The sequence below is a fragment of the Rhinoderma darwinii genome, chromosome 3 (genome assembly GCF_050947455.1).
Source record: "Rhinoderma darwinii isolate aRhiDar2 chromosome 3, aRhiDar2.hap1, whole genome shotgun sequence".
Lineage (NCBI taxonomy): Eukaryota > Metazoa > Chordata > Amphibia > Anura > Rhinodermatidae > Rhinoderma > Rhinoderma darwinii.
In genome coordinates, this window is record NC_134689.1 from 6,738,786 (window position 1) to 6,752,755 (window position 13,970).

At 44.6% G+C, this 13,970-nt stretch overlaps 1 protein-coding gene across 2 annotated transcripts in view; it reads left to right on the forward strand.

The window, feature by feature from the left end:
* The first annotated feature begins 890 nt into the window (after positions 1–890).
* The window catches only part of ITPR2 (inositol 1,4,5-trisphosphate receptor type 2), a 265,480-nt gene continuing 252,400 nt past the window's right edge, over positions 891–13,970 (forward strand). For both annotated transcript variants that reach the window (XM_075855774.1, XM_075855775.1), the window contains exon 1: positions 891–1,356. In XM_075855774.1, coding sequence (XP_075711889.1) covers positions 1,265–1,356 — 92 coding nt within the window. In that variant the 5' untranslated portion in view covers positions 891–1,264. The remainder of the gene's footprint in view (positions 1,357–13,970) is intronic.

Here is a 13,970-nt window from a genome sequence, read left to right on the forward strand (position 1 = left end):
TCACACGTGACGTCATTATATATCTCACACGTGACGTCATTATATCTCTCACACGTGACGTCATTATATCTCTCACACGTGACGTCATTATATCTCTCACACGTGACGTCATTATATCTCACACGTGACGTCATTATATCTCTCACACGTGACGTCATTATATCTCTCACACGTGACGTCATTATATCTCTCACACGTGACGTCATATCTCACACGTGACGTCATTATATCTCACACGTGACGTCATTATATCTCTCACACGTGACGTCATATCTCTCACACGTGACGTCATTATATCTCTCACACGTGACGTCATTATATCTCACACGTGACGTCATTATATATCTCACACGTGACGTCATTACATTATATATATATCACACGTGACGTCATTACATTATACATCTCACACGTGACGTCATTACATTATATATCTCACACGTGACGTCATTACATTATATCTCTCACACGTGACGTCATCACATTATACATCTCACACGTGACGTCATTACATTATATATCTCACACGTGACGTCATTACATTATATATCTCACACGTGACGTCATTACATTATATATATCACACGTGACGTCATCACATTATATATCTCACACGTGACGTCATTACATTATACATCTCACACGTGACGTCATTACATTATATATCTCACACGTGACGTCATTACATTATACATCTCACACGTGACGTCATTACATTATATATCTCACACGTGACGTCATCAGTCCTCCGATCTCCACTACTATCAGTTATGAATGAACACCGTTTCTTGGCTTCGCGGAATCTTAGGCTCCGCCCTCTTCCTCCAGCCGCTCCTCCTATTGGCTGCTTGCCTTTCACTGTCCCGCCCAGTGCCAGAGAGCAGAGTCGTTCTAAGGAACTTCCCCCGACACCAAACCCGGGACCTGTGAGCGGAGAGCGGGCACCGGAGCTGCAGAACATCGCACCCGGAGTCCTGACAACACCCGAAGAAATAGGAGACCCCGGAGACTAAACGGAGAACTACCCAGCACGGGGGACCCCTAATTCTAAATCCAATCACCCCTCACCTACCGGGGACACCTATACAGGGCACATTGTGGGCACGGAGCCTTGACAACCAGTCCTGGGCATGTGACCCACTTTCCACACGCCCCTTTTTTAAACTGGAACCTCCACAATTGTAACTGGAAGTATTGGCGTGCGGAGATTCGGGCTGCTGCGGCATGCCCCGCCTGTAGGGGGCGCTGTGCTCACTGATTGAGGATGTCAGATAAAATGTCCAGCTTCTTATACATCGGGGACATCGTGTCTCTCTATGCGGAGGGCTCCGTCAATGGATTCATCAGCACCCTGGGGTAAGAAGTCTCTCCTGTATATGTGGGGGTGCCGGCAGGGGGCAGCAGCGGGTGCAGGTAGGGGGGAGGGGGCAGCCCGGGGCATTGGCACCACCATCCCCCATAACATGGAGGTCAAAGCTGCAACCTGTCACACTGTGCAGAAAAGTAGGAAGTGTTGAAAACTTCTGCAAAAGGCCTAAACTCTAATGTCACCCCAATCCATGTAATATGCATCTAATATCCAGCCCTGTGCCTGCTGATGACATGTTATATACCCCCTGTGCCTGCTGATGACATGTTATATGCCCCCTGTGCCTGCTGATGACATGTTATATGCCCCCTGTGCCTGCTGATGACATGTTATATGCCCTCTGTGCCTGCTGATGACATGTTATATGCCCCCTGAGCCTGCTGATGACATGTTATATACCCCCTGTGCCTGCTGATGACATGTTATATGCCCCCTGTGCCTGCTGATGACCTGTTATATGCCCCCTGTGCCTGCTGATGACATGCTATATACCCCCTGTGCCTGCTGATGACATGTTATATGCCCCCTGTGCCTGCTGATGACATGCTATATGCCCCCTGTGCCTGCTGATGACATGCTATATACCCCCTGTGCCTGCTGATGACATGTTATATACCCCCTGTGCCTGCTGAAGACATGTTATATACCCCCTGAGCCTGCTGAAGACATGTTATATACCCCCTGAGCCTGCTGATGACATGTTATATACCCCCTGAGCCTGCTGATGACATGTTATATACCCCCTGTGCCTGCTGATGACATGTTATATGCCCCCTGTGCCTGCTGATGACATGTTATATGCCCCCTGTGCCTGCTGATGACATGTTATATGCCCCCTGTGCCTGCTGATGACATGTTATATGCCCCCTGAGCCTGCTGAAGACCTGTTATATACCCCCTGTGCCTGCTGATGACCTGTTATATGCCCCCTGTGCCTGCTGATGACATGTTATATGCCCCCTGAGCCTGCTGATGACATGCTATATGCCCCCTGTGCCTGCTGATGACATGTTATATGCCCCCTGTGCCTGCTGATGACATGTTATATGCCCCCTGTGCCTGCTGTAGACATGTTATATACCCCCTGAGCCTGCTGAAGACATGTTATATACCCCCTGAGCCTGCTGATGACATGTTATATACCCCCTGAGCCTGCTGATGACATGTTATATACCCCCTGTGCCTGCTGATGACATGTTATATGCCCCCTGTGCCTGCTGATGACATGTTATATGCCCCCTGTGCCTGCTGATGACATGTTATATGCCCCCTGAGCCTGCTGAAGACCTGTTATATACCTCAATGGGTGGCAGAAAGAGTATTTTTGCGGCGTTTTATGCCTGCGGAGCTCAATGTCCGCGGGTGAAAAACGCCGCGAAAATCGCCGTGTAGGCAGAGGAAAATCTGCCTCAAAATACCAAACGGAATTTTGAGGCAGATTTTCCTCCTGCAAAAAACTCAGTGTGATTGTTTTTGGTCTGTTTGGTTACAAATTGGTCATAGATCCGGCCGGGGCTCAGCGCAGTGTTTAGTCATGTGATATTTTTTGTATTACGCTCTCACGTTGTCATTTTGGTATTGCTCTGACTTTCTAAAATCACCAAAAAATTCAGTCTAAACTTCGGCAGTGAGTTTCGCAAAGGTCACATGACACAATTGTGGGGTAGCAGAAAACACGCAGTTTAAAGTGTGAACAGGGCCTTAAACCATCACGTTATGAACCCCACAATTGTACTGAACCCATAAAATAAAGTTATTCTGTTATTTACACCTCACGGTAAACAACATAAACTTAAAGGGACTGTCCAGGTTGGGGGCTGTTCGGCTTGTCAGGGGGTGGGGCACAGTGGCTGCCATTGTTGGGGGGGCATCGTGGATGCTATAGTCAGAGGAGTGAGGCACTGTGACGGGTATTAGCGGGGACACTGGGTCTCATTTTATAGAAAGATTGACCTGGTTACCCATAGCAACCGGAGCCCAGCTTTTATTTTATAAACTGAACAGGCCTGGTAACCCATAGCAACCAATCAGAGCCTATCTTTTATTTTATAAACTGCTCCAGAAAAATGAAAGCTGCGCTGTGATTGGTTGCTATGGGCAACAAGACCAGTTGTTGTTTTTTTTTTTTTTTATAAATGTGGCCCTATGGTCGGGGGAGGGCAAAGTGGTGCCCAAGGGCCCACATAAACCTGGATTATATTGCAGTTCTCCAGTCAGGACCCTAGAAAAGTTGTATGACAAACCTTGTGGCAGCTTTCTCCACATTGGTGGTCACCCAGCTTTCCCGAGGACAGATTGAATAGAATTTTTAACAACCTGCAACGACGACTGAAGGAATTTCTTGGAGATTTGTCTCTATTTGCTGGCGTTTTCCTCCGTTACCTCCTGATTTTTCTATACATTTGTCAATATCGGATTAATGTATTTAGGAACACAAAGGATATGAAATTCCACCTGCCGTAGGGAGCGCGGGGATCTATACTGCCCGCGTATGTTCACGTACGGCCCGGATTAAAGGGAATTATGTGAAAACATTCCAGAGAGATGCGTGCGAGATGTGACTAAAAAGAAAGCGCTGACTTTTTTACATTTGACTAAATTTACTTTAAATTCTCGTCTATTGAGCGGTTCCCTATTTATATCCGTCCTCGGGAAAGCTGGGTGGCGACTAAAATGGCCGCCATTATATCTCCTAAAGAGGTTGTGGCCTAACTTGGCAAGTCTGTATAGTGATTTAAAAAAGCTGGGTGACAAACCCTGTGAAAGCGGTAATGGCGGCCATATTGGTTTTCAGCCAGCTCAGATCCCAGCTGTATTACATTGCGACCGTGTATCGTATACAATGGGTGGGGTTACTGATCGTATTACATTGGACTCTTTAGGGTCACATAACATGATCTGTATCCAGCATATTACTTTACGGCAGGTCGTAATCTGTTGCGGCACTACAAGTCCCAGACGCTGATCAGTGGCTTTTCTTTAGGCCCGTGTCACATTGGGGATACCTTGTCCGCTGGGGCCACCGCCACCCTTGACAACAAACGGGTCCTACACCCCAGGGGTAGTCGCGCAGACGTGATCAAATCAGCGCGGCTGCCACTATCCTAGGAAAAGGGCGACCCTGTGGCTGGCATCGTTGGGCAGAGCGATGTCACTGGCATTGTGGGGAGGGCATTGTGGCTAGTACTATAGGGAAAGCAGACACAATGGCTAGTATCGTCAAAAATGGGCACTGTCGGGGGAGCGGGCGTTTAAACTCTTGCTGGCACTGCCGCGGGTGGACACTCAGAAGACGGGTCTAAAATGGTTAAGTAGATGGGCACAAACAGCGAGAGACCCCATCAACCCTGAGAACAAAGGGGTCCCATATTCTGAGTGGCAATACACAGGTAGTCAAGCATACGTGATCACTGGAGTGGAGTTGTCCTTTAATTATACATAGTGTGGTAGGTTAGGCAATCACAATCCAGTGATGATAGGGGGACAGGGGCGGGGCCGTGACAACTCTTCATTCAGGTTTATGAACTAGAGACCTGTTGTCACCATGAATGGAAGAAGTAGCGGTGATAAAAGGAGAGCGAACACATGATCAGTAATATAAATGGCGGCACAGGTAAAGCAGGGATAAAATGACCGGGGATGATGTGTGGAGGGTGGAGTCGCCCTTTAAACATTCCACATTTAGCGCAGAGAGTTCTTTTCATGCAGGTACAGGTTGGTTTTTGAAATAGGTTTCATTTAGTAGATATCTGTATTGTGTTTTTGTGTATCATCGGTAACCATAGCGTCTCCGGGTATAGACCTGACATCAAAACGGGCCATGACATGAGAGAAGTTGTTATCTGATGGTTGATCCGTAAAGAATATTTTATTTAGTGTTTATTTTTAGAGCGGATTCCGGATTTCGTGCGATCCACCCCTATAATAGCGCAATTCACTGACAAGAAATCAATGGTTATGTCCAATTTAAAGCCAGTCCCCGTTATTTGGCCGGCACCTTTTTTTAAAATTTTTTTTTTTTTTTTTTTTTTTTTTTAACCCCTTGTCTTTTCAAGCTTTTTATTGCCGGAGTGGGCTGGACCTAAAACAAGTCTGTGTAGTATGGAGGCAGTCTCCTGTACAGCAGACAGAACTAACCATAGCGGTCGCACGGGCCGTCAGGATCACTCACCTCCCTACGGCCGCAGCCATGGATCTGTGAGCGCTGGCCCACATCACCTCCTCAGGAGACGCTAGCGCACACTTCAGCTTCATTCTGCGGTGTCCCATAGGGTGCGCGCTCACGCTCGTGCCCGACCCTAAAGGGCCAGCGCGCACACATGAATTTAATATGTAATTAGCCCATACTCACCCTGGACTATAAGAAGGGCCCTGCCCCTTCCGTCATTGCCTGAGCGTTGTTGTGTTTTCCCGTGTTAGTTTTTGCAAATGGTCCCTTAGTGTTTTCCAGTTCTCAGTGTTCCCGTTCCTGCTCCCTGTATCCCGTGCTACCTTGTTCCTGTGACATAGAGAGTTGGAGTCGTGTTGTGCCGTATACCACCCCTGCTGTGTTACACCGCGCCTGGTGTCCGCCTGCTGCCAAGGTCCCATCCAAGTCTAAACCATTGCTACTGTCAGAATTACCACAGGTACCCTCATTCGAACTGTAGACATTGACTTGGTACACTGTGTGGCCAGCTGCTATCCCGCTTCGGCAGTACGGCCCAGTGGGTCCACATACCCACAGATGGTGACGGGCCTCATGCACACGACCGTATTGGTTTTGCGGTCCGAAAAACCATGGGTCTGTTGTGGTCCGTCGGACCTCAAAAAACCCTCGTTGTGCATCTTTGTGTCGTCCAGACTCACGGATCCACAACAATTCACAGTATTGGTGAATCTTTAAATCCAGACCGTAAAATGAGTTGTCCTAAGTTTTTGTGGTCCAGATTTGCGGCCCCCGCACCGATCCGTGTAAATCACAGTCGTGTGCGTGGGGCCATAGAAAAGAACGGGTCCGCAATTTATGCGCAAAACTATGGCCCTGTGCATGAGGCCTTATAGACAGAAGATCTATCATACTGATTGCACTGTATATGTGCGGTTACTGCAACGTATGGTACCCACGTAGCGGCATTTGAATGCGTCCGAAACTTGTGGTGGCCATTGGACGCACAATGTTATCGTCAATCGTTCGGCCATTGGTTACCGCGTGTAAGCAGGGTTTCGGCTGCGTGCAGACGCCCTTAGGGTGCCCGTACACCCAGCGGCTATCCGTGCAGTCCTCTTTACTTTCAGGCAACCGGATGTTGTCTGTGACGGCGCAGGAACGAGGAGAGGTGAGTATCTGCGTGTCTGGTCTGTATTACGTTCGGAGGTCTGGTTTTATTTAGGGTGTCTTGTTTGGGGTCTATTACTTTAGGTGGTCTGGTGTGGGGTCTGTATTTCTTTACAGGGTCTGGGGTAGCACTATTAGTGTTCAAATGCCGTAGGTTGGGGGCGTGTCCTTTGTAAATGGGCGTGGCATAAGGTAAAGCATGTCACGTCATATCACGTTTTTCGGAATTTCCTGGACGTCCCTTCTCAAAAGTTGGCATGAGCTGCGCAGATGTCCGCACAGAAAAATGCACTAAAGGGTGTATTCACGTGGTTCGGTCTCGCTCTGCACACGGGGCGGATAAGCTGCGCAAAAGCACGCAGAGTATCCACCCTGTGCGCCGCAGGGAATTCCAGGTGAAAAACCGCACCAAACTGCAGTGCCGTTTTTTTGCCCGGAATGTCCGCTGCGGAAAACAGCAGCACTTAGCCGGCCTGCTAGACGCCGCCCTGATGACTTTTATCCCAGGAGTCCGCGGAAGTTTGTGATTGGCTGCTGCTGCGGTCACGCGGGATGAAACGTTGTCCCAGCAGGCCGGCCTGGAGGAAGGAACACAGACTTCTGGAATCTCCGCAACGGAATTCTGTGTGGAAATTCCGCAGCATTTACAGTAGCAGCAAAGTGGATGAGATTTAGAAAAAAACCGCAGTGTAAACGTTAATAAATTGACCTGCGGTGTGGAATGTCCATTTATGCCGCGCTTATTTGATTTTCCGTTGAGGAGTTTCCCATTATATTCAATGGGGATGCAAATCCCGCTACAAGATACCAAGTGTTACGACGTTTGCGGTAACTATTTATTAGAAAATTGCAAGAATAACAATCGCCTCATTTTTAATAATGGGAATCGCCACACAAAATCATCAGCAGAACACGGGTGCTGTTTAGGGCAGCCTGTATTCCGGAGCAGCAGACACAGGCCAGCATAAAACATCCTTTTGTTATAACGTCCTATCAGCGCAGTTAAAGGTCTTTTTCTGGACTGTAATATTGATGACCTGTCCTTAGGACTCCTGAAACTCATTGGCGGGGAATCGGCTGCATGAAGGGGCCACGGTGCTCCCCTTTATTGTTTACCTGGCAGAGCGCCGTACATTTGGTTGTGGCTGTGTCTGGTACTGCAGCTCCGTCCCATTTACTTGAGCTGCAGTACCCGTCACAGCCACAACCAAATGTATGGCGCTGTGCCCGTTGATGCAGCTGATCGGCGGGGATGCCGAGAGTCCAACCCCCAGTGATCAGATATTGATGGCCTATCGTAAGGATAGGTGGTCAGTACCGGGAAACGCTTTAAGTTGTCTAAGGTCTTATGTGGTATTTGTATACTCCTCTCCATGGTGGATGTGAGCAATTGCCGACCTCTCGCAGGATTTTTTCCTTTTCTATGGCGTTTGTTGAGATTTTTGGTGGTGCGGAGCAATGTATGAGGATTTTGGGGAAGTCAATTTGAAAAAAATCAATTCAAGTGACATTTTGTGATGAGAACTTACTGTCACGTGAAGAATAAAGTCACTTTCCTGCATTGCATAGGGAACTTATTGATAGTCACATCTGGACAACACGTTCCCTAAATAAGGACTTGCTGGCGATTACCTGATTGCCGCAGGTCCAGCAGCCGAAACCCCTGGTAGGACAACGGCGGAGGAAGCTGCAGGTAGCGCATGTGATACTTAGTCCCCCTGAGTAGATATTCAGAGGGACTAAGAGTGGGTTCTGCTCTTTTTCAGCGACTTTCTGCTCTTGCCAATTTAGTGATCCACAGCATTGACCCTCCTCTATGATGGGCATACGCCCATATGACAGCAAGTAGCTGTCTGATATTAACTATTGTCAGCCATATTAACTCTCATAGGGCTACTTTTACTGTCACCCGTCAGTTAATCAGAGAACCTTTCCCTCCCTCTCTCAGTTCTCCCTGGCAGTCTGTACCAGAGTACCTTTCCGTGCCAATCTTAGCTCTTCCTGGTAGTTAAAGTGAGAGAACCTTCCCTCCCCTCTCTTAGCTCTCCATGGCAGTCAGTCAGATTTAGAGAACCTTCCCCACTCTCATCTCTACCTGGCAGTCAGAGAGAACTTTCCCCTCCCTCCTTAAGCTCTCCCTGGCAGTCAATCATAGTTAGAGAAGAACCTTCCCCTTCCTCTCTAAGCTCTCCCTGGCAGTCAATCACAATTAGACAACCTTTTCACCCCTCTCACTACAGAAACACGCTGAATCTCTGTAGATTGTGATATATAACAAAGCATCAGTGACCAAATATTTATTTGTTAATCATTGTGTCAGACAGAGCGGACCCTTCACCCCCAGGGTCAGTGTGTGTCCTTTTTTTTTTTTTTTTTAAACAAGGAATACTGGGAAGTGTAATTCAATGGTAACGTGAGTGAGGAAGTAGCTAACTTCTCCTCCTACTTGGTTTTCAATAAAAAATGACTATTGCTGTCAGCCTGGGACATCACTTACTATATGGAACTGTAGGTCGTCCGTGTGCCGCCGTACGGGCTCTGCTGTGTGCACGAGACCTCAGCGCATAGAATATCGTATAGACGCAGCGCAGGCAGTTCTTTTTTCAACAAGCTTTATTTATAAATCAAATGGACAAGTCTGTGTATTTTCTTGGCTGGTGATCACTGTATGGGACGATCCTTTTCCAGATGGCATTTCCATAACAAGGAATGTACAAAAAAACCGGCAGGGACAGTCGTGGCGGGAACTGCGCTCGCACTATACTGACTTCTATTGTACGGGAACTTTATACCGTCTTTGGCAGAAGTCCCGGAGACAAACACAAACAAGCGCTTCTTATGTAGAGCCTGATTCTCGGCTAAATCTCAGGAGTTACTCCCGGAGAGGTACCTGCCGCCTCCGCACATGAGAAACGCAGCGTGGGAAAAAAAAAAGTGTCTGTAAATAAAGTAGTAAAAACGCATGCATTCATCCTCATACACTTGGCTTTACTGATCTCGATTTACGTGATATCTTCTACTCCAGTCACAACCAGAGCTGCCTTCAGAATTTTGTAGTGCGTTGTAGGAGCTCAGATGGCCTAATGTAATTAGATCGAAGGTTTTAGGTAACATCACCATTAGCAGAATTTGTATATACCACTTTCTATTGCCGAGGGAAGACAGCAAAATTTTGAATGCAGCTCTGGATGTGACTAGAGATATGGCATCACAGTTTATGCATTGAGGTTACTGATCTGCTGGTTTTTCTTAATAACAAATGTAGTCGTCATTGTTAGCGGTCGGATGTTTAATGAAAAACTTTTTTAGGACCCAGCGACAGATGCCTGCTCTAGCCACAGATAATGCCCCATAAGTGCCCCAGCCAGAGATGTGCCCCAGCTACAAATGCACCCCCATAAGCGGCCCAGCCAACAGAAGCGCCCCAGCTAGAGCTGTACCCCCATAAGCGCCCCAGCTAGAGCTGTACCCCCATAAGCGCCCCAGCTAGAGCTGTACCCCCATAAGCACCCCAGCTAGAGCTGTACCCCCATAAGCACCCCAGCTAGAGCTGTACCCCCATAAGCGCCCCAGCTAGAGCTGTACCCCCATAAGCGCCCCAGCTAGAGCTGTACCCCCATAAGCACCCCAGCTAGAGCTGTACCCCCGTAAGTGCCCCAGATAGAGCTATTCCCCCATAAGCGCCCCGGCTAGAAATGTGCCCCCAATGTCCCCCATGCTGCCCAATGCCGGAACCTCCCTACCCCTTTGCATTCGGGTGGCTGCGTTTTTTTAATGACCAATACCAGGATCGGATCCAACAAGTAATGAAAGTCTTCCCCTCCTTCCGACCTCCCCTGGGGGATCCAATCCTGTTATTGCAAACAGCAGAAAACATGACACACTGTAACGCAAGCATGATGTGTGTCTGTAGTCGCAGTAATTTTTCCCCTGCTATTAGATATGTGACCCCCCTGTAATATACGGACAAAGCAGCGGCTCTTTTGTCCTCGTCTCGCAGTCCTCGCCGGCCTCAGAACGTTTTACTATATTTATTTAGCACGTTTTTGGCGATAAGACTGTTTGGTCGCTCTGAGATCTGCGGTTAATTAGTTGATCTTGTTTATTTGGAAGCCGCGCCTTTGTTAGGAGAGAGAAAAAAAGTCTATTGATCGGGCAATTCAGGTGGAATGAAGCCCAATACAAATGTAGTCACATGACGGCGATTACTTCTCCTGATAGGTTACGAAAAATTATGTATTATTGCACGCCGCCGTGTTCCTTGTCACTGACCAATAGACTGCCAGATAAAGGGGTTTTCTCCAAAAAAATCAAGTTGAAATGGCGAATACTGGTAACATGTTCGCAGTTCCTGCGCCGCCAGTCATCATGTGACCTCCAGTGCCACGAAACCGCGGCATCAAATCATTGGCCGGAGCAGTGATGTAGTTATATATTACAGTATGATTCAAATTTTGACCCAAACAAATGTGGTCATGGCTTTTGGGAGGATTAAAGTGGAACCCCAACTTTATCATCTGGGTTACTGGAACTTCTGTGTCGTGTCCCAATGTGAATCCAGTAGCGCAGCTGTGATGAGCTCCAGAATTACTGACGGCTTCACTTACATAAACACTTCAGTCTTTTATTATAAACTGTTATGTCGTGTGCGAAACTGAGACACTTAACTTCCCGGAGATTAATCTGCTGTAATAGACTCCACTGTGTAACATCTGAACCGCGGAGCTCTCCTTTACAGCCGCCATTTTGTGGGAGTATTCTGGACGAGACCGATTTATTAGTGGAAGTGGTAATGTGCCCTATATTGTGCTCCTAGTCACCCCCTGCTGAATAGAGGAGTGCGGGAAGTAAAAGGATGACTACTCAAGAATATAACTGCTATACTGTCCCCTATATACAAGAATATAACTACTATACTACTGCCCCCTATATACAAGAATATAACTACTATAATACTACCCCCTATATACAAGAATATAACTACTATAATACTGCCCCCTATATACAAGAATATAACTACTATAATACTGCCCCCTATATACAAGAATATAACTACTATAATACTGCCCCCTATATACAAGAATATAACTACTATAATACTGCCCCTATATACAAGAATATAACTACTATACTACTGCCCCCTATCTACAAGAATATAACTACTATAATACTGGCCCTATATACAAGAATATAACTACTATAATACTGCCCCCCTATATACAAGAATATAACTACTATAATACTGCCCCCCTATATACAAGAATATAACTACTATAATACTGCCCCTATATACAAGAATATAACTACTATAATACTGCCCCTATATACAAGAATATAACTACTATACTACTGCCCCCTATATACAAGAATATAACTACTATAATACTGCTCCTATATACAAGAATATAACTACTATAATACTGCTCCTATATACAAGAATATAACTACTATAATACTTCCCCCTATATACAAGAATATAACTACTATAATACTGCCCCTATATACAAGAATATAACTACTATAATACTGCCCCCTATATACAAGAATATAACTACTATAATACTGCTCCTATATACAAGAATATAACTACTATAATACTGCCCCTATATACAAGAATATAACTACTATAATACTGCCCCTATATACAAGAATATAACTACTATAATACTGCCCCTATATACAAGAATATAACTACTATAATACTGCCCCCTATATACAAGAATACAACTACTATAATACTGCTCCCTATATACAAGAATATAACTACTATAATACTGCCCCTATATACAAGAATATAACTACTATAATACTGCCCCCTATATACAAGAATACAACTACTATAATACTGCTCCCTATATACAAGAATATAACTACTATAATACTGCCCCCTATATACAAGAATATAACTACTATAATACTGCCCCCTATATACAAGAATATAACTACTATAATACTGCTCCTATATACAAGAATATAACTACTATATTACTGCTCCCTATATACAAGAATATAACTACTATAATACTGGCCCTATATACAAGAATATAACTACTATAATACTGCCCCCCTATATACAAGAATATAACTACTATAATACTGCCCCCCTATATACAAGAATATAACTACTATAATACTGCCCCTATATACAAGAATATAACTACTATAATACTGCTCCCTATATACAAGAATATAACTACTATAATACTGCTCCTATATGCAGGAATATAACTACTATAATACTGCTCCCTATATACAAGAATATAACTACTATAATACTGCTCCTATATGCAGGAATATAACTACTATAATACTGCCCCTATATACAAGAATATAACTACTATAATACTGCCCCTATATACAAGAATATAACGACTATAATACTGCCCCTATATACAAGAATATAACGACTATAATACTGCCCCTATATACAAGAATATAACTACTATAATACTGCCCCCTATATACAAGAATATAACTACTATAATACTGCCCCTATATACAAGAATATAACTACTATAATACTGCCCCCTATATACAAGAATATAACTACTATAATACTGCTCCTATATGCAGGAATATAACTACTATAATACTGCTCCTATATTCAAGAATATAACTACTATAATACTGCCCCTATATACAAGAATATAACTACTATAATACTGCTCCTATATACAAGAATATAACTACTAGAATACTGCTCCTATACACAAGAATATAACTACTATAATACTGCTCCCTATATACAAGAATATAACTACTATAATACTGCCTCCTATATACAAGAATATAACTACTATAATACTGCTCCTATATACAAGAATATAACTACTATAATACTGCCCCTATATACAAGAATATAACTACTATAATACTGCCCCTATATACAAAATATAACTACTATCATACTGCCCCTATATACAAGAATATAACTACTATAATACTGCCCCTATATACAAGAATATAACTACTATAATACTGCTCCTATATACAAGAATATAACTACTATAATACTGCCTCCTATATACAAGAATATAACTACTAGAATACTGCCCCCTATATACAAGAATATAACTACTAGAATACTGCCCCCTATATACAAGAATATAACTACTATAATACTGCCCCTATATACAAGAATATAACTACTATAATACTGCCCCTATATACAAGAATATAACTACTATAATACTGCCCCTATATACAAGAATATAACTACTATAATACTGCTCCTATATACAAGAATATAACTACTATAATACTGCTCCTATATACAAGAATATA